Genomic DNA, 27,769 nt, shown 5'->3' on the forward strand with positions numbered 1-27,769 from the left:
CATCAAAAATTCTCGAGTCAGACCTGGTAAAACCCAAAGACAAATGTTGGGCTGGCACATGAGCCACCAAGCTACACCTGGGCCCGCTTCCAACCTCCCTCTGCAACCACCAGAGCTAGAAACTTCCTTTAAAAAAAAAAAAGAAGCCAAGGGCCGCCCTCATCACATGACTCCAGGAGACGAGCCTGTAAGAGAAAGATCAGCAGACTAATGGGACTCCTCGCAGTGATACTGCACAGGCTTGCCCACCTACAGCCCAAATAGACTACAACTCCCATCAGCCACCGCTGCCCGCCGTCCGGCCTGGCATGCGCAGAGCGGCTGCGGGGCGCGGATGGGCGGTCGCCGCGCGGCATGCCGGGAGCTGTAGTGCCTCTATGCCTCCCAGGCACTTGCCTGTGCCGCCGCTGGGGACTACGTTTCCCGTGGGTCTGCGGGCGGCGCGTGCGCCCTGCCAGGGGAAGCGGCGGTTCCTGCTTGCGCTGGCTGCGGCCTGCCTGGCACTGAGGGAGGGGGCGGCCCAGGCCCCGGACCGGCGGCGGCGGAGCAGCGGGGCGGGGCTATGGACCCGGCGGAGGCCGTGCTGCAGGAGAAGGCCCTGAAGTTCATGGTGAGGGGCAAAGGGCCGGGGCCCCTGGCGGGCTGGAGGACGGGTGTGGGGCCGACTAGGGGGAGGGGCAAGTGGGGGGGCGTGCTGAGGTTGGGGGGCAAAGGGCTGGGGGAGGGGGGAGTTGGGGGGGCGGGCTGAGCTTGGGGCGGGGGGGCAAAGGGCGGGGGGAGTTGGGGGGGCGGGCTGAGCTTGGGGCGGGGGGGCAAAGGGCGGGGGGAGTTGGGGGGGCGGGCTGAGCTTGGGGCGGGGGGGCAAGGGGCGGGGGAGGGGTCAGTGTTTGGGGGAGCCAGGCGTTGGGGGGACAGGTGAGCGCTAAGCTGTGGGATTCCCAGAGGGTGGGGGAGGGTAAAGGGCTGGGGAACAGGGCATGGGGGGGTGCTGAGCGGCGGGAGGCAAAGGCCTGGGGAAGGTAGGCTTGGGGGAGGGGAAGGGATGGGTGGGCACCTGAGGGGGTAGGAGCAGGTGGTGATGGTGAAGGCAGTATTGGGAGTCTCAAAGGGTGAACACCAGAGTGTTGAAGCACGGGGGGCACTTGGGGCAGAACTGGGTGGGGAAATATGCCACGGTGCTGAGTCAGGAAGGGGGCAAGTTCTGGAATAAGCGAGGCAGGCACCTTGGAGGAAGAGTGAGTGCTGGTATGGGGGGAAGGCACCTGAACATTTGTAAAGTTGGCCAGTGTTGGCAGTACATAGTGAGACAAGTAGTAGAGCTTGGGGTATCTTTTGGCTGGGTTGGGGGATGCTAGTGATGGGAATGGGGCTTACCTATAGGAGGTGGGGTTAAATGTTGGGCTTTGGGTGCAAGAGCATGTGGACAAGAGACATTGCACTGGGGGACAGGGGTGCAGATGTGGCAGGAGGGCACCTGCAGTATGGTTGCAGTTCTCTGGTGGTCCTAGAGATTCTAAACAAGATTTCTAGCCTGACTTGGTGGTAAGAGGTGACCCATCAAGCACTGGTGCCTGAGAGAGGTGAAGATTTTGTTCTGCATGTAGTTTGTGGGGTGTATTAGTTTCATCTGCACATCTGCTCTCCATAGTGGGGTTTCTTTTTAATTTTTCTCTTATGCCCCTTTTTATCTTGGGTGCGGAATTGTATATAATGATGTTTTAATCGGTTATGTTTTCCTGCTACATATCCTTGTTAATAGAGTGGATGTAAATAGCCATTATACTGTCTTGGTTTATAAATGGGCCTGTGGCACAGAAAATAGCTTTGGGCATCAGTAGCCAAATCAGTTTTCAAATTTGACTGTTTAGATTTAAGATAATATACCAAATGAAGCAGTTATATTCCTTTTTTTACCATTGTTGATATTTCTAGATTTTGGTTGGAAAATAGCATCAAGAAACTGAAGCAAACAGTGATGCCAGCTTAATTAAATGCTAATTTTAGATGCTCTAAACTGTTCTGCTTCTAAGAATACATTTCAAGTGACTGGCAACATTTGCTGAAAGTTTATTTGTTGTGGATTAATGATTCAGTGGCACAGAATTAAATCTTTACTCATAAAGAGTCTAAAATACAGCTAACGTGGAAATATTGAAACACTAGATACAAATCTTGGCTTTCATTTGCACTTCAAAAGGTAGTAGAAAGTCTAAACTCTTAATTAGCTTCTATTTTTTGTCTTGTAGAATTGATATCGGTTTTTAAATCTCTTGTTTCTGTTCAGATCATTGAATTCTTTTGCCAGTTCCTTGTATTTTTGTCAGGTTTATGGAATCTCAGGTTGAAGAGGTGAAAAAGATATTGGATGTCAAAATATCTTTGGCAGCAAAAAATGCCCTCTCCATATGTGATTGACATGAGGAGTATGCCATATCCCGTTGGATATATATCTGGCCATAATAATCCACTCATTTGTGACCTACCTCTAGGCTTGATAATTACAACTTATTGTAACTAGGAGTCATGAAGTCTTGCACCTTGAAAAAATTCCAGCTGTCTACTTAGTAGTACAGAGCACCATGTTGATGCTCCTGATTCCACATCGGCTCCCAATTGAATAAAGAGTCCAGTTCAAGGTCTCTGACCTGATATTTGGAGCCCTCCATGGTATTGACCCTAGGTATCTGATGGAATACCTGACCTTCCATGACCACAGCCAGGCTATGTTCTGCTGGAACAATGAAACGTTAATGAATTGGGAGAGGCGAGTCAGTGTGGGAGAAATAACTTTCACAGGAACAGGCCATAGACTGTTGAACTCACTCTGAGTGTTGAGTGACCAAGGACTTCACTGAATTGAGGAATAAATGACAGAGTGCTTTGCTTTTTAGTTTTCCCTAAAAGAGTTCTTTACACACAGATATGCAAAACACACAAAGAAACAAAAGCAATCAAATAAGAAAAACGATAAACTAAGCATTTTATTTTATAAACTGGAAGGGAAGAGAGAGAGTCTTTTATCTGAAGATTTGTGAGTGCTGTGTAGCCTGTCGCTTAAATCAGCTTCTGTACCAGTTGACTGGAGGATCACTAATGTGATGCTAGTTTTTAAAAAAGGTTCCAGAGGTGTTCCTGGCAATTGTAGGACAGTAAACCTAACTTCAGAAGCAGGCAAATTGGTTGAAACTATAGTAAAGAACAGAATTATTAGCCACATAGATTAACATGATTTGTTTGGGGAAGTCAACACAGCTTTTGCAAATCATGCCTTGCCAATCTATTAGAATTCTTTGAGGGGGTCAACAAACATGTGGACAAGGGTGATCCAGTGGATATAGTGTACTTGGACATTCAGAAAGCCTTTCACAGGGTCCCTCACCAAAGGCTCTTAGGCAAAATAACCTGTCGTGGATAAGATGGAAGGTTCTCTCATGGATCAGTAATTGGTTAAAAGATAGGCAACAAAGGGTAAGAATAAATGGTCCATTTTCAGGGTGGGGAGAGGTAAATAACGGTGTCCCTCGGCGATCTGTACTGGGACCAGTGCTGTTCAACATATTCATAAATGATCTGGAAATAAGGGGTAAACAGGTGGCAAAATTTGCAGATGATACAAAATTACTTAAGATAGTTAAGTCCAAAGCTGACTGCGAAGAGTTGTGAGGGGACCTCACAAAACTGGGTGACAGGGTAACAAAATGGCAGATGAAATTCAATGCTGATAAATGCAAAGTAATGTGCATTGGAATACCTAATTCCAGCTATACATACAAAATGATGGGGTCTAAACTAGCTGTTGCCACTCAAGAAAGTGATCTTGGGGTCATCCTGGATAGTTCTCTGAAAACATCTGCTCAGTGTGCAGCGGTAGTCAAAAAAGCTAACAACGTTATGAACCATTAGGATTGGGATAGATGGTAAGGCAGAAAATATCATAATGCCACTGTATAAATCCATCGTATGCCCATACCTTGAATACTTCCTGCAGTTCTGGTCACCCCATCTCAAAAAAGATATATTAGAATTGAAAAGGTACAGAGAAGGGCAACAAAAAAGTGTATAGAACAACTTTGATATGATGGGATATTTAAAAGACTGGGACTTTTCAGCTTGGAAGAGACAAATAAGAGGGGATACGACAGAAGTCTATAAAATCATGAATGGTGTGGAGAAAGAATAAGGAAGTGTTTTATACCCCTTCCCATAAAAGAAGAATTGGAGGTCACCCAATTAAATTAATAGGCAGCAGGTTTAAAACAAACAAAAGGAAGTACTACTTCACACAACACAGTCAGTCTGTTGCCAGGGGATGTTGTGAAGGCCAAAAGTATACGTGGGTTCAAAAAAGAATGAGATAAGTTCATGGACGATAAGTCCATCAATGGCTATTAGCCAAGATCATCAGGGATGTGATCCTGTGCCCTGGGTGTCCTAAACTTCTAACTACCAAAAGCTGGGAGTGGATGATGGGATGGATCACTTGATAATTGTCCTATTCTGTTCAATCCCTCTGAAGCATCTGGCCCTTGCCACTGTCAGAAGATAGGATACTGTGCTAGATGGGCTGTTGGTCTGACCCAGTATGGCCATTCTTAAGTTCTTATCTTATTTATATCTGTTTTTGGGGGAGAGGGGGAGGATTTATATTGGCACCCTTCACTATAGTTTCTGAGCACTTCCCACTTTAATTAGATTGGCAAAGCAAGGTCCCTAATTGGATTTCTTGGGGTCTTCTGCTCTTCTCACATCCCTGATTATGGGGGCTCTGCATAGAGCAGATTTTTGGAGTAGGTACAAGGGGCAATTGTACATGCCAACCAGGTCATGTTGGAAAACTGGTTTGTTGATTTCTCTCTAAATGCTTGGGAGTTGCTTAGGTATCGTGGTGATGGCAGCCATATAAGTACCTACATAGATCTGGAAAGATGTATTGTAGTTCATCCAGTGGTGGATCATCCACAGTTTACTCTCCCATATGTCCACATGGATGATATGCTTGGTATACCATCACTCTGACTGACTAAGTGGGTCATAGATTGGGCCGAAGTGGGATATGCAATTAATTATTGATTTACATGGCATCTTTCACAAGAGCCAAAGTGTGCCTTTCCATATCAGATATTGAGAAACTCTTCATATCGACCAGACCCATTATCTATCTGGCTTCTGGTATTTTCGTTTTTACTACAGAGTCACATGTAATGACTGTTTGAAAACAGTTCAGTAGGTGGTGGTATCTCTGTCCCTGTCTGTAAGATTGTTTTTCATTTTTAAAATGTTTTGTGACTAATCATCAGTAATGACATTGGATCAATTGCTAAGCCACTAGATGTCAAGAAGAAATGCATGCTAATTTTGTTGTTGGTGTTTTCACACCTAGCCAGTGATGGAAAATGTTATATTGAAACCTCATCCAGTGACTTAATGGATGAAATGAAGCCTTGTGTAAAAACAGGAGCTTATTCTTTTTCTGTGTGTCAGAAATCAGTTTATAGATTTGACATTTTGAAAAACGAAGTGGGCTCATATTGGAGTTGTTTTTTGAGCAGATGAGGATAGCAGAGGAAAGGAAGCCCTTGTCCCTGCTAGTTGGTAGTAGCTTGATTACCTGTCAATGATATATTTATGATGCATCCAACCTGTATCTCTCATCGATTTATTAGATAAGTCTGATCATATGTAATACATATTATCTAATTAATTTTAGGTAATGACATTCTACCTACCCAAATTACTCCTACAGTTTCAAGTAGACATAATATTCACTTACAATCCTAAATTATTGTTGTACTGTTAAGCAGCTCATCCTCAGAGATATTTTAGTGGCGAGTTAAGTGATTCCCTCTGTGTAGTTTATGCATCAACCTTATCTTGTAAGGATTCTCTTGGATCCTTTTGGATGAAAACTACTGTATAAATGTAAGGTATAAGGCAGCATGAATTGTATAGGCCAGTGCTCTGTAGCAAGTGCAGGAGGGATTTTGTAGCACTGCAATCTACCTATGTTCCCATCATCCATTTTGTGGTGTTTCTTAAATACCCTGGATAAAACAGCAGTCATCAAAAGGTTTAAGTTATAAGAGATATGGTGCCCTATTAATGCATAAGCTTAGAGGAGAATTACATATGCTCCTTTAGTATTTGAAAAAACGTCTTGTTTTAAATAAAGCTCTGGGTTTTTTTTGTTTTGTTAAAGAATATGGAATTTTATTGTCATAACCATTTTCAAAAGTACTAAGAATGAGGAGTTCAATAAGTAACTTCCCTATTTGAATAAACTGTTTAAAAATGTAGATACAGTGCTTAAAGAATAAATGTAATAGGCTCAGCTGAGACTTTGATTAAATGTCATATAAACTAAACTATGTACGCCTGCATAGAATAGTAGATATTTTTTTCAAAGTAGCTTCAAATGGTTCTTTTAAGTGTATGAATGTTCTGATGATTATCTTTTTAATTAAAATGAGAAATCTTTGTTTAAAGTGGCATTCTTTTTTTTACAGCCTGTTACAGTCTCCGTAACAATCATTTCTTAAGTCTGAACGTTTTTAATTCCAGGAATCCATTTATATGAAACTATGTTGAGACTTAATTAAGGAATGATTCTTACAAAGCTTGTAAATAGCCAGGAAAAAAGGGACAGAAAATAAAACTGACAGTCACACTTAACAAAATGATTGTTACAAGGTATGTAATATGCTATAAAAATACAATAAAGGCCTTTTTATAAGAGTTCATATTTTTGATCCTCATTCTGAAAGGTATTTAAGAAAAATATCAAGGCTCTGTGAAGCAACATCTGTTTTCCTGAATGGACTAGTGACAACTTCAATTGTATTTAATTAGCAGTGCATGGAGCTGTACCTGATCAATTTAGGATCCTGTTTAAAATGCCTCTGCAGGCAGTATTTTAATATAGATTTAAGTTTTACCTTCTGTTTTTCACTATATGTGAATGAGGCAATCTCTGCCCACCGGCATTCCTGCCGTGGTTCATGGATGGGAAGATGTTGATACTGGCATTCTTCACTGATATAGTCTGTCTTCCACATACAAATTTACATTTCCCTTCCCTGGAATGGAGAGATATAAGGCCTGATCCTGGGAGGTGCTGAATACCCTTTAGTGCCATAAGAATGTCAGGCCATTAGCTTTTTCAACAGCTTCTGCCTTTGTGAATCTTCCAGTACTGTTTAATAAATATACACATTTGTTTCATCCCCCATTGACTGTATTGGCATTGATCCTCCAGGACTCTAAAGACTTTGAGATCTATGGATGAACAATGCTATATAAGAGCTAGGTATATTTGTTGTTGTTAAGGTGCTATGTAAATGCAAAGTGTGTTATATTCCCTTACCCATCGCGTATGGTTTACAGCAACTATGGGAACATGCTATCATTGCATTGCCAGAAAAACCCTGTGTTTCCTTAAATTTCATGATTACTAGATTTGTAGTGACTTTTGACCTCCTCCTAGTAAGCCAGCCAATAAGCTAAGCAGGATCCAACATGATTTGGATCTTAATTAACTCAGGATTCACTTTTCCTTTAACTGTTTTTCTCTGGCTGCTTTAGTAAAGGCATTTGCAGTGGAAACAGACATTCAAATTCTTAGCCTCTGTGGTGGTCCAGTTTGTATTGACTACTTCTAGCTTGGGTGTTGGTAAGAACGAACCTTTAATATCCCAGAACTTAATAATTGTTTTAATAGTTATTTTAGATAAATTGCTTTTTACAGGTAATAGTATGCTTGCATTGCTTTCATTTTGATAGAGAATACCAAGTATCCAAGACAAGGGAAACATAAGGAGACATGAGCTTTCCTGAGCTACAGCTCACTTTAGATAAGCTATTACCAGCAGGACAGTGGGGTGGGAGGGGGTATTGTTTCATATTCTCTGTGTATATATGAAGTTTGCTGCATTTTCCACGGTATGCATCCGATGAAGTGAGCTGTAGCTCACGAAAGCTCATGCTCAAATAAATTGGTTAGTCTCTAAGGTGCCACAAGTACTCCTTTTCTTTTTGCGAATACAGACTAACACGGCTGTTACTCTGAAACCTGTCATAAGGAGACATGTATCTAAGAAATAAAGGAGTTCAGGAGAGCTAGCAGTTTCTCAAAGAGACTGTATTAAAGGCACAACTGCAAACTGTGCTGATGAAAAGAAAAGATAGGAAGAATAGTAAGAGGCCAATATGAGCTCTTTAATGACCTGAAAAACAAAAAGGAATCCTACAGAAAGTGGAAACATGGAGAGATTAATAAGGGGGAATACAAAAAGAATAGCACAATTGCTTGGGGACAAAATCAGAAAGGTGTAACTTATTTTGTGCTTTAGCCTAGCAAGGGACATAGAAGACAATAAGAAGAGATTTTTAAAATACATTAGGACCAAGAGAAAGATGAAGGAAAGGCCTCTACTTAGTGCGGAAGGGGAGCTAATAACAAATGACATCAAGGAGACTGAGATGGTTAATGCCTGTTTTGCTTCAGTCTTCACTAAAAAGGCTTATGCATTGAATATTTGGTCACCAATCAATGTTAACTACAAGGGGGACGCAAACCAAAACTGGAAAATAACACATTAAAGAATATTTAGATAAGTTAGATTTATTCAAGTAGGCCAGGCCTCATGAAATACACCTGTGTTACTTAGGGAATTAACTGAAGCAATCTTGGAGCCATTAGCAGTTACCTTCGAGAACTCATGGAGGACAAGTGAGGTACCAGAAGAATTGGAGAAGGGCAAACATAATACCTATCTTCCAAATGGGGAAAAAAGTGCACCTGGGAATTTATAGACCAGTCAGCCTAACTTTGATACCTGCAAAGATACTGGAACAAATTATTAAACAATTTGTTTGTAAGCACTGGGAGGGTAATAGGGTTCTAAGGAATAGCCAACATGGATTTGTCAAGAAGAAATCTTGCCAAACCGACCTAATTGCCTTCTTTGACAGGGTTACTGGCCTGGTGGATGGGGGAAGCAGTAGACATGATAGATCTTGATTTTAGTAAGGCTTTTGTCACAGTCCCACTGAACATTCTCACCAGCAAACTAGGGAAATGTGGTCTAGATGAAATTACTATAATGTAGGCGCACAACTTGGTACCACATGTCATTTTGATTAAAAAACTAGAACAATATAAAATGAATGTGGAGCACACTAAATGAATTAAAAACTGATCGGTCTTAATATAACTGTAAATGGGGAATGATCACTGAGCAGATCTCTTTCCAAGAGTCTCAGTTCTTGGCCCCGTGCTATCTAACATCTTTATCAATGACCTGGAAGAAAACATAAAATCATCACTGATAAAGTTTGCAGATGACCCCAAAATTGGGGGAGTGGTAAATAATGAAGAAGATGGGTCACTGATTCGGAGCAATCTAGTTTGCTTGTTAAACTGGGCACGAGCAAACTATGTGGTTTAGTACGACTAAATGTAAATGTGTTCATCTGGGAGCAAAGAATATAGGACATACTTACAGGACGGGGGATGCTCCAGGATGGTGTGGATTGCACCCTCAGCAAGTTTGCAGATGACACTAAACTGGGAGCAGAGGTAGATACACTAGAGGGTAGGGATAGGATACAGAGGGACCTAGACAAATTAGAGGATTGGGCAAAAAGAAATCTGATGAGGTTCAACAAAGACAAGTGCAGAGTCCTGCACTTAGGACGGAAGAATCCCATGCATCGCTACAGACTAGGGACCGAATGGCTAGGCAGCAGTTCTGCAGAAAAGGACCTAGGGGTTACAGTGGACGAGAAGCTGAATATGAGTCAACAGTGCGCCCTTGTTGCCAAGAAGGCCAATGGCATTTTGGGCTGTATACGTAGGGGCATTGCCAGCAGATCGAGGGACGTGATTGTTCCACTCTATTCGACACTGGTGAGGCCTCATCTGGAGTCCTGTGTCCAGTTTTGGGCCCCACACTACAAAAAGGATGTGGAAAAATTGGAGAGAGTCCATCGGAGGGCAACAAAAATGATTAGGGGACTGGAACACATGAGTTATGAGGAGAGGCTGAGGGAACTGCGGATGTTTAGTCTGCGGAAGAGAAAAATGAGGGGGGATTTGATAGCTGTTTTCAACTACCTGAAAGGGGGTTCCAAAGAGGATGGCTCTAGACTGTTCTCAGTGGTGGCAGATGACAGAACAAGGAGTAATGGTCTCAAGTTGCAGTGGGGGAGGTTTAGGTTGGATATTAGGAAAATCTTTTCCACTAGGAGGGCAGTGAAACACTGGAATGCATTACCTAGGGAGGTGGTGGAATCTCCTTCCTTCGAAGTTTTTAAGGTCAGGCTTGACAAAGCTCTGGCTGGGATGATTTAATTGGGGATTGGTCCTGCTTTGAGCAGGGGGTTGGACTAGATGACCTCCTGAGGTCCCTTCCAACCCTGATATTCTATGGTTCTATGACACAGGGACTCTGAAAGATTTGGGGTCGTGGTGGAGCATCCCAGTGGGACACTGTAGCCAAAAGAGCTAATGAGATCCTGAGATGCATAAACAGGGGACTCTGGAGTAAGTTATTTTACCTCTGGATTTGGCATTGGTGAGATCACCGATGGAATGCTGTGTCCTGTTCTGGTGTCAACAATTAAATAGAGATGTTGATAAACTGGAGGGGATTCAGAGAATGATTAAAAAATTGGAAAACATGCCTTACAGTGATAGACTCAAGGAGCTCAATTTAGTTAGCGTAATAGAGAGAAGGCTAAGGGGTGGCTTGCTTACAATCTATAAATACCTACTTACAGTAAATCTACATTGCAGTGTAAGCCCGGGGTTAGTGGGACTTGAGTCAGCTGACCTGTGTTAGAGAACCCTGGGCTTGATCATCTACACTGATTCTTAACCCTATGCTAAGATTTTTCAAATCTGGGCTTGAACCTGGGGCTCTGGTGTCCACACTGCAGCTTGTTGACCGGAGTCAAACCAAACATATCCCAGAGCCTCTAGCACCTTCCTGAAATGTACCCACTCTAGCCCTTTGACCATGATGCACTGTGGGAAATCTTTACTGCCCACCCTGCATGTTACAGGAAGTGTGACCAGCCTGCCGAGCAGTCATTTTGGTCTGTGTTCTCCCAGATACTGGAGCCAGCCTTTTGAAGAACTTCTCTTGCTTGCACTTCACTCCTGTGTCAGGAAACAGGCAGAACTTCCATGAGATGCTGGTGGACATTTCCATGGCACTTTCTGACCCACCAAAGGTACCTGATCGATTTCATCATGGAGGAGGAGGCAGAGGAGGAACAGTACCCTGGCATGGCAGATTTGCACTGGCAGATGCTGCTCAGAACAACCAGTGCATCTGGTGCAGCACTACAAGACCTAGGATGACCAGCAGTGGGTCTAGAACTTTCGCGTGAAGAAAGCTACATTTCTGGAGCTTTGTGAGCAGCTTTCCCTGACTCTCTAGTGTAAAGACACACACATGAGGCACTCTTGCCTGTCCATAAGCGGGCTGCTATGACCGCCTGGAAGCTGGCTACCCCAGACTGCTACAAGTCTGATGTCTACCAGTTTGATGTTGGAGAGTTGACTGTGGTTGAAGTGGTTGCCTCAGAAACCTCTGCTATCAGGCATGTGGTGTACCCCAAGGTGGCGGGCGTTCAAGATATTCTGGAGGCAATTGCTGACTTTGAGATAATGGGGTTTCCAAACTGCACTAGGGCCATTGATGGGACTCATGTTCTTAGTTTGCCCTCCTTAAGGCGCATGTGAGGACATAGACCACAAAGGGCACTACATTGTCATGCAGGCCCTCATGGATCACAGAGGCTGATTTATGAATGGCAGTGTGGGCTGCACTGGAAAAGTTCACAGTGTCAGTTATTCGCCATTCGGGAGTCTACATTTATGGACAGGCTGGCATGCTAGTCCCACTAAATGATACTATAAATGGAGTTGCAGTCTCCACTGTTATTCTGGGGGACCGTGCCTACCTCTTTTTGCCTTGTTTTATGAAACTACACCCTGATTTCAGAGGCTCTGGCAAAAGGAGGTTTGTTTACACTCTCAGCAGGTGAAGAGTGGTTGTTGCATGTGCTTTTGGCAGATTAAAATCCTGGTAGAGGTGTCCACAGAGCCATTTGGATGCCAGTGTCATCAACGCTGTCTGCATTACTATGGCTTGCTGTGCTCCTCGCAACCTTTGTGAAGCCAGAGGTGAGTCATTTCCTCCTGAATGGACCTATGACCGTGAGGGGCCGCTGAATCGTTATGCTCAGCCAAACAGTGCATCTGTCTCGAGCTGGCACCCAGGAAGCAGAGGTCGGGGATGTTTTGAGTTCTTACAGTACGGACTTGTACAGCCCAGTGGAAGAGGGGAATAGTACCTGTATGAATGTGCTTGTTGGGGGGAAAGGGGCTAATGGATTTTGGGGAATGTTTGCTTGATTGCTGTGCAATATACTTATGCATGACATGTTGAATAACGAATTGGGGGGTGGCAGTGTAGGTTCATAGAAGGAAGGTATTGAAGGGTGAATTGCTGTACCTAACCGCATAGAGGAATAGTGTTGCTTAGTCATGTATAATTGCCCCGATCATAGAATCATAGAATCATAGAATATCAGGGTTGGAAGGGACCCCAGAAGGTCATCTAGTCCAACCCCCTGCTCAAAGCAGGACCAATTCCCAGTTAAATCATCCCAGCCAGGGCTTTGTCAAGCCTGACCTTAAAAACCTCTAAGGAAGGAGATTCTACCACCTCCCTAGGTAACGCATTCCAGTGTTTCACCACCCTCTTAGTGAAAAAGTTTTTCCTAATATCCAATCTAAACCTCCCCCACTGCAACTTGAGACCATTACTCCTCGTTCTGTCATCTGCTACCATTGAGAACAGTCTAGAGCCATCCTCTTTGGAACCCCCTTTCAGGTAGTTGAAAGCAGCTATCAAATCCCCCCTCATTCTTCTCTTCTGCAGGCTAAACAATCCCAGCTCCCTCAGCCTCTCCTCATAACTCATGTGTTCCAGTCCCCTAATCATTTTTGTTGCCCTTCGCTGGACTCTCTCCAATTTATCCACATCCTTCTTGAAGTGTGGGGCCCAAAACTGGACACAGTACTCCAGATGAGGCCTCACCAATGTCGAATAGAGGGGAACGATCACGTCCCTCGATCTGCTCGCTATGCCCCTACTTATACATCCCAAAATGCCATTGGCCTTCTTGGCAACAAGGGCACACTGCTGACTCATATCCAGCTTCTCGTCCACTGTCACCCCTAGGTCCTTTTCCGCAGAACTGCTGCCTAGCCATTCGGTCCCTAGTCTGTAGCTGTGCATTGGGTTCTTCCGTCCTAAGTGCAGGACCCTGCACTTATCCTTATTGAACCTCATCAGATTCCTTTTGGCCCAATCTTCCAATTGGTCTAGGTCATGTTTTTAGTTTTATCCCAGATCATGTTTTTAGTTTTATCCCAAATCATGATTGTATGAGGTGATGCACTGATAGCAATAAACTTTTAAAAAAGGCTTTATCTGTAGACGAGTTAAACCTGTACGACAGTCGCCTATTGCTACTCAGGCCAGCTGACATTACAACACCCAAAAACAACTACCAGAAGAACCTTTCCAAAACAAAAATATAAAAGAGCAGGAAACAGTGCAAACATGACATAAACCTTCTACCGCTACTTGTCTCTTGGCTCCATGTTCTCCATTCCCTTCTTTCCCCATTTTCTGCGTTCTTGGTGCCAGGCTGGGGGTGGAGGTATCCACAGGAGAGGGGTTCGAAACCCCCAGTAGCCTTCCTTCTTGTTGCTCTGCCCAGCCTTTTTTGGGCTTGAACGCGTGGGCTGCCCCAACATGGAGTTGTCCAAGGTATTTTTAGACTGAGGGTACGTTGCAGGGAGATCAGGTCATGGTGTGGGAAAGGCAGCAGGAGCCGGTGCTCCACCCGCCATGGTGGAGATGAGTCACTCAAACAGTTTTCTGGGCTCTGTCCTTCTCCCTTAGCCACCATTCCTGTTCTAGGAACTGTGTTGCAAGTGACTGCTCCACAGCTGAAACCCTGTCCTCCCCCCGAGCGGCAAGCCTTAGCTTTTCCACCTGCCTCTCAGCATGCTATTGTTCCAGTCTTTCATCTCTCTGCTGCTGGTATTGGACTCTCAAGAACTTTGACTGTAACTTCATCTCAGAAATGCTTCCGTCTGGAACGGTCCACAAAGGTTTATTGGGCCAAGCGTCAAATTCTGGATGTACAGCAACCAATGGAGATTAAGGGGCCTGAAATAGGACAAGAAATAGAGGGTTATTGTCTAAAGTAGCTCAGTGAAGGAGCATAGAGTTAATTCTTGTGGAATCTCAAGGACATAAAATGTTACATTTCAAAACTGAACCAAAATATATTGTGAAAGGGATGCTTCTGTCCACAGAATCTCTCTGGATACAGCCTGGTTAATCACAGTTCCAGAAGTGCAGAGACAATGGTAAGTTAAAATTTATAAGCTTTTTTGGTTTTATAAAAATTTCATAAGTAATTGGATTGTTGGGGGGTGGCAACAAGTGCACTGGCAACAAAGGCTTTTTCTATCATTTCCAGCTTTTCATGTTTTGGAGGACATAACTGTTGTTTGTGGTGCCCTCATCGAAAAAGGAGATGTTATTCCAAGCTATTGGTGGGAAATCTACACTATACGCAGCTGAAGTAGTCAAACGTATAGTCAAACGTCAAACGTCATCAATGAGTGTAGTGAGCTAGTCAGCTACCGAGGTGGCCCTGGAAAATATGCTTTTCCCGGCAATGTAACTACCTAGCTGGAGTTCCTGCTTCAAGAAGACTTTGCAGCTATCAGCAACCAGGCGTGTGTCAGAATCCATGAAGGAATTAACAGGATGCTGCCTTAGCTTACCCGTGGCTTACCCTGTTATGGCTTCATGCAAATACACAGAACTCCACAGCCTTCCTCCTTCCCGCTCATGGCACATTTCTGGACAAAAATTGACACCCCAGTCGTACTTGGAATATTTTGTTACCCACGGGCTGCATGGACAACCTCTAATTGAAATGGACTAGATTTGGAAATATAACAGTTTTACTTACACAAACACACACACACACACACACTTCACTGTTTCTGGGTTGCTCCATAGATCCCTGAGCAGTTACAGTGTGGCAGACTTTAGGACCTGTCAATGTAAGGTTATTAACTGTAAGAACTAGAAATGGCCCTAGCAAAAATTTGAGCTTTTCAATTAAAAATGCTCTTTAAATCTGTCCTTTATCGCAGTGATTCTCAACCTGTGGTCTAAGTCCATGGACTGTCTTAAGGGGTCTGCAAAAGACTTTGGCAATGTTTACACTAGAGAGATTACAGTGGTGCAGCTGTGCTGCTGTAGGATCTCTTGTGTAGCCGCTCTATGCCGATGGGGGAGAGAGCTCTCCCGTTGACATAATCCACCCCCAACGAGCACACTAGTGCTCATGCTGACATAATTTGTCACTCAGGGCGTGTGTGTGTGTGTGTAATATTCACACCCCTGAGTGACATAAGTTTTGCTGACAGGGGAGGGATAGCTCAGTGGTTTGAGCGTTGGCCTGGTTGTGAGTTCAATCCTTGAGGGGGCCATTTAGGGATCTGTCCATCCCCCTCACCCCCCCCCCAAAAAAAGGAATGGTATTTGATCTGGTCCTGCTTTGAGCAGGGGGTTGGACTAGATGACCTCCTGAGGTCCCTTCCATAGAATCATAGAATATCAGGGTTGGAAGGGACCCCAGAAGGTCATCTAGTCCAACCCCCTGCTCAAAGCAGGACCAATTCCCAGTTAAATCATCCCAGCCAGGGCTTTGTCAAGCCTGACCTTAAAAACCTCTAAGGAAGGAGATTCTACCACCTCCCTAGGTAACGCATTCCAGTGTTTCACCACCCTCTTAGTGAAAAAGTTTTTCCTAATATCCAATCTAAACCTCCCCCACTGCAACTTGAGACCATTACTCCTCGTTCTGTCATCTGCTACCATTGAGAACAGTCTAGAGCCATCCTCTTTGGAACCCCCTTTCAGGTAGTTGAAAGCAGCTATCAAATCCCCCCTCATTCTTCTCTTCTGCAGGCTAAACAATCCCAGCTCCCTCAGCCTCTCCTCATAACTCATGTGTTCCAGTCCCCTAATCATTTTTGTTGCCCTTCGCTGGACTCTCTCCAATTTATCCAACCCTGATCTTCTGTGATTCTATGACATAAGTGGTAGTGTAGACATAGCCTTAGCCTGAAAACTGACTGAACAGAATTCAGTTATATGCAGTACGCGCCCTCTCTATAACGAACCCCTTGGTTCGTTAATCTAATCTCAGAACTAATCTGAGACCTTCCTTTTCCTCTCTGTCTCATTCAGGCATCTCCCAGCAATGGAACCAACAGCCATTAGGTCTCACAACCACCCTAGGAGATACAATCTGTAAGAGAGATTTACTTTCCCCTCAATGGGATCCAAGCCATTTGTTTGTTATAGCCAGGGGTTCATCATAGCAAAAGAGACCTGCTGCACCTGCGGCGGGGGCTGACAGTTCCTCCAGTCTCGGGACTGGAGGTGGGATCCAGGGACCAGGTCCATTATATCTAAAGGTTTGTTATTATGAAGGATGTTACAGTGAGGGTGCACTGTACACAGACAACAGGTTTCCAAAGGGGTCCACAAATTAAAAAAAAAAAGGGGGCGAGAACCACTGCTTTACTGTTTGGAATTCCTGGTTGCTGGTTTGAGCTCAACATGGGTCAGGGAGAGGAGACACCAAGGTGCTATGTTACAATCTGCCATTTGCAGATACACACTGGTAGCCAGGGCGTTTCATAACTTTTGCATTAGTTCTTAGAGCTGAAATCCTTTCCATTACTGTAGTAATAAACTTTTCAATTGGAGTCAAACTTACTGGGCTCAGGGGCGGCTTCTGTCTCCTCTGGGTTTGCTCGGCCACGGGGTGGTCCTTGGTGGTTGCGGTGGGGAAGAGCCATCAAACAGCTGTTCCTGTTGATCCTGTCCCACAGCCTGATCTGGGACTGGTTTCAGAAACAGTCATTTCATGCTCCTCACTCGGAGCCTCTTGCTGACTCTCATTTACCAGCCTGGATTCAGGGAACAGCAGGGCACCAGCCTGGCTGACCAGGTTGTCATGCACTATGGTTGGCTCTGTGCTGGGCACAGTTCCCAGCACCAGGTCAAACCCCTCATAAAACGGGCATGTGGTTGGCAAGCTGTCAGGTACTGTTCTAGTCCCTGGTCTGCCCGTACCCGTCTTAAGCAACTTAATCCACTCCCTGCACTAGTCACCAGTCTGGAGAATTTACAGAGCTGCCAGCTTTTTAGCTATTTGCTGGTATGCATAGTCATTCCTGGCACTTCACTAAAGTCCACAGTTTTACTGGCCTCGCACCAGAGATTCACCAAAATCTGGCTGTGCTCCCGTGACCGTGAAGCAGCACGCTTTGCAGAAGGCTTGTTCTGTTCGGTTTCCATTGCAAACACAAAAGGATCTCTGAGGGGTGTTTGCAACTCAGTGATCAGAAGACAAATAGAAGGGTTAATGCTGACTCACTGAGCTGCAGCTGTACATCAGAGGTGGGTAGCTTCTGTTTTCAGCTGAATCAATTGGAGACTGTTGGGATAGATTTCAGAGTAACAGCAGTGTTAGTCTGTATTCGCAAAAAGAAAAGGAGTACTTGTGGCACCTTAGAGACTAACCAATTTATTTGAGCATGAGCTTTCGTGAGCTACAGCTCACTTCATCGAATGCATACTGTGGAAAATACAAAAGATGTTTTTATACACACAGATCAGATTTGTGCTGGAAATGGCCTACCTTGATTATCATACACATTGTAAGGAGAGTGATCACTTTAGATAAGCTATTACCAGCAGGAGAGTGGGGTGGGGGGAGAGAAAACCTTTTGTAGTGGTAAACACCCATTTTTTCATGGTCTCTGTGTATAAAAACATCTTCTGTATTTTCCACAGTATGCATCCGATGAAGTGAGCTGTAGCTCACGAAAGCTTATGCTCAAATTGGTTAGTCTCTAAGGTACCACAAGTCCTCCTTTTCTTGTTGGGATAGAGAGGACTAAGGAAGTTCGCTACTTCTGGCAGACTCCCAGGACACAAGTCTAGTGGTGTTGCACCAACATTGCAAAGCAACAGGGCTTGACCTTGGGTCCCAGCTTGACTCTGGCTCAGACCCTCTACTCACGCAGGGTCGCAGGTCCAAGCTGAGGGTTAGCATGGTTCATCTGTAGGTGTAAGGGGGGTTAGGCTTGAGCCTGAGTCTGAGCCCGAGTGCTTATTGCATTGTAGACATACCTTCAGGGAACAAATATTTAACAATGGGCTCTTCAGTCTAGCAGAGAAATGTCTAATATGATCCAATGGCTGGAAGCTAGACAAATATAGACTAGAAATAAGGCATACATTTAAAACAGCGTAATTAACCATTGGAACAATTTACGAAGGGCCATGGTGAATTCTCCATCACTAACAATTTTTAAATCAAGATTGGGGGTTTTTCTAACTGATCTGCTCTAAGAATTATTTTGGGGGAATTCTGTGGCCTGTGTTAGACAGGCAGTCAGAGCAGATAATCAGTGTCCCTTCTGGCCTTAGAATCTATGAAAGTGGTTGAAAGACTGTACTCGGAGTAGCTATCAATTGTTTGCTGTCAAACTGGGAGGGTGTATCTAGTACCAGATTCAGGACTGACCCCTCTGGGACCCCACTAGTCAGTATTTTTAATGACTTGGATCATGACTTGCACATTTGCGGGTGACACCAAGCGGGGAGGTGTTGCAAGCGCTTTGGAGAACAGTATTAGAATTCAAAATGACCTTGACAAATTGGAGAATTGATCTGAATTCAACAAGAATCAGGCAGCCCCTGGGCCAGCCGCATTGGCTGCTGCTGTGGGAGGGGGCTCAGAGGTAGGGAAGGGGGTTGGGGTGTGGGCTGCGGTTCCCAGCCAATGGGAGCTGCAGAGCTGGAGCTCTTGGTGGGGGCAGCGCATGGAGCCCCCCATGGCCTGCCTTTTCCCGAGGAGCTGCAGGGACACGAGGAGCCGGGTAGGAAGCCTGCCAGCCCTGCCAAGCCTCCCCCTTCCAGCACCAGCAGGATTCCCGGGCCACACACCACTGCCCGCCTTCCCCCACCCTGCTGTCCCTCATCAGGCATCCCGGGCCATGACCCCCAGCACCTGTGGAGCCCCCAGATGGCCGGCCCACCCACCCCCACCCCAGAGCACCCGCAGCCTCCCTGGCCCAAGTTTTAGTCAGGGCCATATAGTACAAGTCATGGACAGGTCACGGGCCGTGAATTTTTGTTTACTGCCCGTGACCTGTCCACGACTGTTACTAAAAATAACCATAACTAAAACATAGCCTTAAATATGAGTCAGCAGTGTGATGCGATTGCAAAAAAGTCTAATATCATTCTGGGGTGTATTAACAGGAGTATCGTATGTAAGACATGGAAGGTAATTGTCTTGCTCTCCTCAGAACTGGTGGGGTCTGACCTGGGGTAATGTGTCCAATTCTGGGTGCCCCACTTTTGGAAAGATGTGGACAAATTGGAGACAGTCAAAAAATGATGAAAGGTTAAGAAAACCTGACCTATGACAAAAGGTTAAAGAAAAACTGGGCATGTTTAATTTGAGAAATAAGACTGGGGGGGGGGGGGCGACTTGATAACTGTCTTCAAATCTGGTAAGGGCTGTTATAAAGAGGACTGTGATCAGTTGTTCTCTGAGTCCACTAAACGTAGGTCAAGAAGTAAGGGAGATTTAGGTTAATCTGCAGTAAGGGAGATTTAGGTTAGATATTAGGAAAATTGTTGTAATTATCAATAGGTTTCGAAGGATTAGATTATTGGTAAATGTCAATAAACGTCCATCCCCCCCCGTACGCACGCAAAAGGTGGAAGGAAATACTTCCATCAGTAATGGAAGTTTACAGGTAGGCAGTAAGAAAAACGGTGCCTGAGAGAGTTTTAGGGTTTGATTTAAGGGTATGTTCGTGGTGTATTTCAAAGCGATGCTGACAGTTTGTGTTTGAATGGTTAGCAGGTTTTAAGGTTTTGAATCTCAATGTCTGTCATTTAAATAATTGTCTGACTCCCTCCCCCGCCCCCCCTAATTTAGTGCAACTGTGAACATTTACTTAAAAATAGAAAATAATCTTAAAACCCATAATTTTGTGCAACTGCAAAAATTACATTGATAACAATCTTTTAAAAATGCCTAAAATAAACACTGATATCCTGCTGGGCCTAACAGAAAGGGTAGTTACATTCTGGTATAGGCTTGCAGGGGAGAATCCTCATCATTGGATGTTTTTAAGAACAGGCTAAGCAAACACCGATCAGAGATGGTCTGGAGTTACTTGGTCCTGCATCAGCCCAGGAAGCTGGACTAGATGATCTCTCCAGGTCCCTTCCAGCCCTACATTTGTATGATTCTGTGATAAGTATAATAGAAGCTGGTTGTTAAATACAGGGTTGCAGGGTTTTTTTGCATTTTAAATGACTACTTAGTGGTTTAAGTTAACTACACCGTAATCACTTTTTCCCTTCAGTTTGTGGGTTTTCTGGAATCAGTATATATGTGAATATAAACCTTGATTTCCTTTCTTCTACTCACACTGTCTGCTTTTGGCTGCAGTTTTTTCTATGGTATAGGCTTTAGGTACTTCACTAACTCACCCCTACACTTCTTTTAATTTTTCATTTTAGCCACTTTGCTCCATTAAATGTATGCAATTATAAAAGCAAATGGAATATTTGTTATTGCATCGCTGAAGTATTTTGTTTCACAGACTTAAAAGCAGAATTTGGTGCTCCATGCCTTCCCCCTTATTATATATACTATAAACATCAGAGAGAATAGACTGACCTTAATATTTGCCTCCCATATTAAATCACCGCCTTGCAGCAGTTATTTCCCACTGAATAAAAAGTTTAATTTCACGCCCTGATTAGTGCTAGAATGTGCAGGTGGATATTTGTTTTATGCAGATAAACTAATCTGCCTTGGCAAATGATTTGCCAGTCAGCAGAGCTATAATTCCTCATGAGTATTTGGTGCTAAATTATAGTTCTCTTTAGTAAGGTAAATCAAAGCATTCTAACCACAAAGCTTTGGTTAGGCCAGGGTGTTATATATAAGAGTGGGGATAAATTGAGTGACAAGGTCACAACATAGGGTCAGACTGGCATGGGATACAGAAGCGGGTAAGGAAGGTTTCTAGGAAGAATAAAAGGAGTGAGTGTTGTGTAGTATCTCTGTGTATATCCCAGTGAGACCATGCAGATAATGTAAACCACTCTTGGGTTGCCTAGTTCAGTAGTTCTCACTGAATAAAACAACTTAACTGTGGTCTGTGGCGGACTTATTAGTGAGCCTCAAAGAGCTGGCTGGTTGCATAGTGCTGACTCCTTGTTTCCAGATGCTATTTCACATTAAAAGAAAATAAAAATACCCTACTCAACTGTCTTATTATTCCTTTTCCATGTAAACAGCTGTCACAGGGATGTTACTTGATTTCAGTAATTGTGAATGGCAAGAGAGGTGTGAGCTGATATTTCTATTAAGATGTGGTCCACATTATCAAAGAGTTTGAAAAGGTGATCAGAAAACACTTCAGGTTGCAAATATCTGTTGGCAGTTGGATGGGTCCCAACAGCAAGCTCTTATTCCAAGATGTTCCCATGTTAGCAGTTTGGTTTATGTCATCATGCTTTTTATTGAAAAAATACCTATTTCTGATCACAGTGGAGCCCATTTATAGTTAACTTGGAAATGATGAAACTTTGGTTACAGTGATGTGAGTGGTGGAGGAATTCCACTTTCTTTTCATCTGACAAGTGGCATTGTTGACTATATTAATTGGTTCGTTAAAAATGTGTGTGTGTGTGTACAGCACATCTGTATTTGCAGTAAAATATCCATTTGGAAGGCCAGCAAAGTGTTCAGCAGCTTGATTTGGTAGTCTTAAAAATTTAATCCCAAATGAGAAGGGGAAAGGGGAGGGGGAAAAAAAAAAAAAAGCTGGAACCAGCTATTGCAATTTCCTTATTCACTTGTAATGGCTGCCATAATCTATGCCTGTGTGTGATGGTGGAATTTTACGTGTAAGGTGTATGTGGATAGCTGTATTCAACCAGTCTGGCTGCAACCCTCCTAGTATTTCCCCAACCCGACCTTTTTCTCTACAATAGTTTTTTCAGAGGCTGCTCAGCCAGGTCACTTATTTATACAGAATTTTAGGTGCTCATACAGACTTGCTGAATGTAGTATTTGTGTGTCTAGGGAAACAGAAGAGTTAAAGGAAAACTATAGAGTTTCTAAGTGCTTCATCTAAATATTAAGTGTTTAAAATATAATTAATAACAGTCAAACATGAAGTCGTTATCTTGACAGCCTCCTGTGGCAGATTAGGACTGAGAAAATTCTGGACCCCATAGAAACCACTGAAAATCAGACCTTTTCAGAGTTCGTGTTAAGATATGTTCTGTATCTTAAACAACAGTACTTTATAGTGCGTCTTTGAGGCTCTCAAAGCACTTTACAGGAGTGGGTATATATTATCTGTGATTTGCAGAAGGGGAAACTGGGTCTCAGAAAGGTGAAGTAATTTTCTTAAAGTCACAAAGTAAATTGATAATGGAGAAGAGTGGAGAATCCAGATCTCCTAACATCCAGTCGTCTGCTTCTAACCATGTTTGGGTTAATTTTACAATTCGCTAACAACCTGTTAAGGTAACACATTTTATCCTTAAATTAATTTTTAAAATGGTTTGAAACTGTCTGTTTCGAATGGGATCTGAATATTCTTAGTCCTAATCTGCCTCATGAAACTTGTCATTCTTCTAGGAAGTAGTGTTACATCATTAAAATATCACCGCCTCCCCCTCCACACACACTGAGACACATCAGTCCCATTCACTAAATGGGGATACTGAAACAATGACAGTACTTCTAAAACATGTATTACAAATTCCTTTATTCTTTCTTCCACAAGACCCACAGATCTGAGAGCCCACTGGTTAACAATCTCTCAGTCACTGATACAGGGGGATGTGGCCAGCTACACTGAAGAGCTTGCCAGTTTTTTGTTCTGCTGCCATAGCTTCAGGATGGTCTACCAGACTGCCTGCTGCAGAGCAAAGAACCATCATTTAAAAAAAGATTGGCTATAAATTTGCTTTCTGTAACTGTTTCTGGTCTTCCCTCTCATTGCAAATTTAAGGGTCTGGTTTCTCTTTACCCCTGAGACACTAGATATGCCCCCTATCACCACTCACTCCTGTGAGCGCAGCAGGGAGAAAGGCAAGAAGAAGGGGAAAGCAGGTATGTGTGTTCATGGAATCACTCTACTTGTGGAGATCCTGGATGCGGATCTCTGCAAATTTGTGGCAGGTGCAGGCAAAGGAATCCATTATCTGCATCTGTTTCACAGCTTTCTGATGCTGATTCTCCAGAGAGGGACAGGTCTAAGAGAATGAAGCACAAATCCAGATCTTGCAGGCCCAGGAGTCCTTAGCGTTCTCCTAGGAGGAGGGATAACTTTTTTAGATTTGGAACAGGAACCGCAGGAGGAGGAAAAGCAGGAAAAACGTTTCCAGTTAGACTTCTTCGAATCCAGGGCAGTTTCCAGTTTAGCTCTACCCCTTGAGAAAAGTCTGTGAAAGATGAAGAAGAGGAACCAGCTCAGAAAAGCAGTGACAAAACTCAAAAGTATTCTCTCAGGATCCAGAACCAAACCTTCTGGCCCTGATAGATGTGATTGAGGAAGAATAGGGATCGCCCGAGAAACCTGCGAGACTAAGCAAGGTGGCTAAGAACTGTCAGTTTTACAATGTTTAAATCAGATTTTGTTTCTGTTTCTAAGATTGGTGCCACCCTGACATACCTACTCAAGGAAACTGCAACACCTGCTGATTGAGAATTAGGATCTAAGGACCCCAAAAACAGGAGTTTGGGCACCACACTCAGGAGAAACACGAAGGCTGCCTTTGTATCCCAGGGAATATAAATCCTATATAGAATTCAAGTAATCCTTTTGAGGCTTCCAAACCATCAAGCTTAGCAGATGAGAGAATCCCAGCTATTTTGGAGAAAGTGATCTAGAACCGGAGTTGGCCAATCCAAGAATGATACATCCACAAGACCATCTGGTCCTTCCTACCAAAACTCATGATTCTCAGTCAAAGCAAACTGGGATGGAGTAGCACATAGTGCATGGTCTATTTCAGTTTGTGGATATTAAGCCTCAGATCATCTCTGGCAAGTGGGTTCTGGAATTTGTCCTAAGAGGTTATGCATTGGATATACTTAACTCCCCTCCTCCCATTCCCAGGAACCCTCAAGAGTGGGGAAATGCAGCCAGCAAACCTTCATTTCCTGCAGATTAGAGCAACAGAATGAGTTGCAGCCCAGAAAATGGACCAACCTTGTACTCCATTCTGTGCCTGGTCAAGAAGAAATCAGGGATCAGCAGGGCAGTGCTTGACCTGAAACACCTCAATAGGTTCTTGAAAAAGTCCAGATTCAAAATGGAAATGTTAGTCCATAACAGTGACAGTCTGTTTAGATGAAATCAATAGATTTGGAAAGATGCAAACCTCCACATCCCCATTCATCTGTCTCACTGCAAACGTATCCATTTTTCACCGTTGGAGTCCAACACTTCCAATATAGTTCATTACCACCTGGCCACACCACAGCACCCGAGGTATTTATGAAGGTATTAGTTGTCTTGGTAGCTGCTCTTATGTTGGAAGAGATTTACCTCTGTCCATTCCTTAATGACCTGTTGATAAGAGCTCCATCCAGAGACAAGTGGTAAAAAGCGCTGAAGGTAGTCCAAGCAGTAATGGGCTTAATCTGCAGCAAGGAAGATTTAAATTAGATATCAGGAAAAACTTTCCAACTGTAAGGGCAGTTAAGCTCTAGATTAGTCTTGCAAGAGAGGTTGTGGAATCCCCATCATTGGAAGTTGGACCAAGAGTGGTCCTGCCTCAGCACAGAGGGCTGGACTAGAGGACCTCTCAAGGTTCTTCCAGCCCTATGTTTCTATGATTCTGTAAAATAATCCTCTCTCTGAGTTACAAGATCCACAGATCCAACTCTCTCGTTTGGAGTATTTCTTTGGCCACTACAATAAGACGACCTGTTTGGGTCATTCAAATGGGGTCGTAATGTTATGCTTTACAGTAGGAGTTCACCTTATTACTGTAGTATATATAAACTCATTAAATCCCAGTCCACAGGGCTTATCGTTCTGTGCTATGGAAGTGGTCTCAGCTGGAGGGCTCTTCAGTGCACTTGGGCATGCCCTTTCCGATCAGTGATGGATCGGTCTAATTCTGCCATGCAGACTGAGAGTCTGTTGGTTAAGGGATATGTGGACCTTGAAATTCTGAGGAAATTTTCAGAAAGTCAGTTTTCCTGTTCACCAGATGAGATGGTACAACAAATTACTGCACAGAAATACTTAAGATACTATTTAAAAGGAATTAAAAGTATAACCAACCCAGCATTTGTTCTGTAGTGTCATGAAGGAGATGTGGGTTCAATTTCCAGCCTTCTTGATTTGAATTGCATGGAGTGAAGATGCTATAGAGGCTGCTGTCTCCTCTTTCTGTTACATGCTTTTAAAATATTATTTAATCAAACCCAGTAACTCATTCTGCGGTGTTAAATAATTAGCACATATAGATTCCATGCTGATACAAGGACGTTCTTTTTTTTCAATGCACTTCCCCTGCTTCTCATGTGATAAGATATACAGGTGTGGCAACAATCAGATTTTGTCTTTCATGTACCATTCATGTACCATTTCATTTTATAATGATCCCACTGTGGTATAGTTATCCTTTTTTTTTTAATCGAAGTGGAGGTGCAGATATTTAAGAACCCTTCTTGCACAAGGATCACTGTACCTGCTGGGTACTTAATTAGCACTTGTTTATGACACGGTGTCTGATTTGATTTTTAAAACAAATTGCACTGTGAAGTGGTGGATATTTAAACTGTGTCGTAACCACAGCTCCAGCTGTGACTCAAATATTGTAAGCCTTCGGGGGTTGTGGTAGGCTTAGAAAATAGGAACTCGGGCCCATAGTTTAATGTCCTCTAAAAACCAGCCTTTTGGAGGGTAAAGAAGCGGCTTCCATATGATTTTAAAGTCTTGACTCATTCTGAGAAGTCAGCCATTCCAGACCTCACAAGGGACTGTTAAATCTATTAGGTTAAACCTGGAAAAGAGGACGAGGTAACTAAAGAAGAATACAGTCAGCTAATGCTTGTAGGGAAAAGACAAGGGCAGCAAAAAACAAAATGAGTTATTCTGGTCCATTGGGTTATGGCGAATAACAAGAGTTTTAATATAGCTGGGGGTTGGGGCAGGAAGAAGTGCTAGAGAGAACGAGGGCCTACTAATAAATACAAGTGGAGATTAAATTTGACTCAGAAAAAGGCTGAGATAGTGTGAACTCCTTTTAAAAATCAGTCTTTGGTGATAATGATAAGCCGCTTTCAAAGCAAGGAAGGCGTTACAGGTAAGGTACTGATACAGGGCAGATAACAGGTTTGTGACACTGCCATTAATGGAGTTAGCAGTTTCTGTGCCACCGGCAGCTGTTTTTTAAAGTACTGTAAGATTAGAGGAAAAGAAAAAGTAGCACCAGTCATCAAAGGAAGAGAGAGAAATTATTTTGGCAGGTACCACCCCGGTAAGACTATCTTCTGTCACATGTACAATAATGGAGCAAATATTAAGATAACTCATTTAGTGGAGAATAATGAAACCATGAGAAATAAGTAGTATATATTTGTAAAAAAAAAAAATAGATCTTGCCAAGCGAATTGATTGCTTTTCTGATAGAATTGCAACGTTATTGAAAAATAATACATCTGAAAGGTTTGAGTGATGATTGGTTTAAAAGGTGATTTTAGTGAGTGGTGCAGCTGTGTCTTGTAGACAAGGCCTCAGCCCATACTTAAGCAACTAAATAAGCTGCTTTTTTCCAGAAGTGCTAACCGCACAGCTCCCACTTGAGTCATTTGGAGCTGTAGTTCTGTTATCGCTCATAGGTCTTTCAGAATTGCTGTTTTCCAGGCCTCTCTACTTAAACTGCTCATTTATGCTGAAAATGCTAAGTTTGGGGCCTCATTCTCATCTGTATTGTGACAACTCAAACACAAAATAGATAAACAAATAGCCCATCCTTTATTTTAGCACCCAACACCCCCTCCCAAATATATTAAATTTCCACAAGTCAGAGCTGAAATGCTTTGACCTAACTATACTCTTCCACCAGAGTTTGGACTTCGAAGTTAACAGGACTTGAGTGTAGACAAGCCCTTAGGAACACGAGTTGCACCAGTTTAGTTGAAGTGGTACAGAGCCCCTAGTGTGGATGCAGTTATACCACTATAAAGGTGTCTTTTACTGGCATAGCTTATTCCCATATAAGGTAGAGGAATAAGCCATATTGGTATGAGGCACCTTGATAAAACTATCCACAATAGGGGTTTTACCAGTATAACTACTCTGGTAGAAGATCACACCCTGCCAAATGAGTTACACTCTTACAAAAGCTGTGTACGCTAGGCCTAAGTCACTTAGATGCTCTTCTGCCAAATATGGGCTAGGAACTGAAGTTTAGGTTCCTATTTTTGTAAATTTAGCCTGTGTCCATAAAAAAGTTTACAGTAACTTTGTTAATCCTCTGGAAGTCTAAATAACTTTCTATTAACACCTGACGTG

The 27,769-nt window shown here is 43.4% G+C and overlaps 1 protein-coding gene across 14 annotated transcripts in view; it reads left to right on the forward strand.

Moving 5' to 3' along the window:
- The first annotated feature begins 445 nt into the window (after positions 1–445).
- Positions 446–27,769, forward strand: part of BTRC (beta-transducin repeat containing E3 ubiquitin protein ligase) — a 176,472-nt gene continuing 149,148 nt past the window's right edge. For 7 of the 14 annotated variants that reach the window (XM_073354542.2, XM_073354546.2, XM_073354547.2 and 4 more), the window contains exons 1-2: positions 446–610; positions 14,402–14,455. In XM_073354542.2, the coding sequence (XP_073210643.1) occupies positions 563–610; positions 14,402–14,455 (102 nt within the window). In that variant the 5' untranslated portion in view covers positions 446–562. Of the gene's footprint in view, positions 611–14,401; positions 14,456–23,887; positions 24,731–27,769 lie in introns of all 14 variants that reach the window. The other 7 variants (XM_073354544.2, XM_073354556.2, XM_073354548.2 and 4 more) reach the window with 3 other exon arrangements.

The sequence above is a fragment of the Lepidochelys kempii genome, chromosome 7 (assembly GCF_965140285.1).
Source record: "Lepidochelys kempii isolate rLepKem1 chromosome 7, rLepKem1.hap1, whole genome shotgun sequence".
Taxonomy (NCBI): Eukaryota; Metazoa; Chordata; order Testudines; family Cheloniidae; genus Lepidochelys; species Lepidochelys kempii.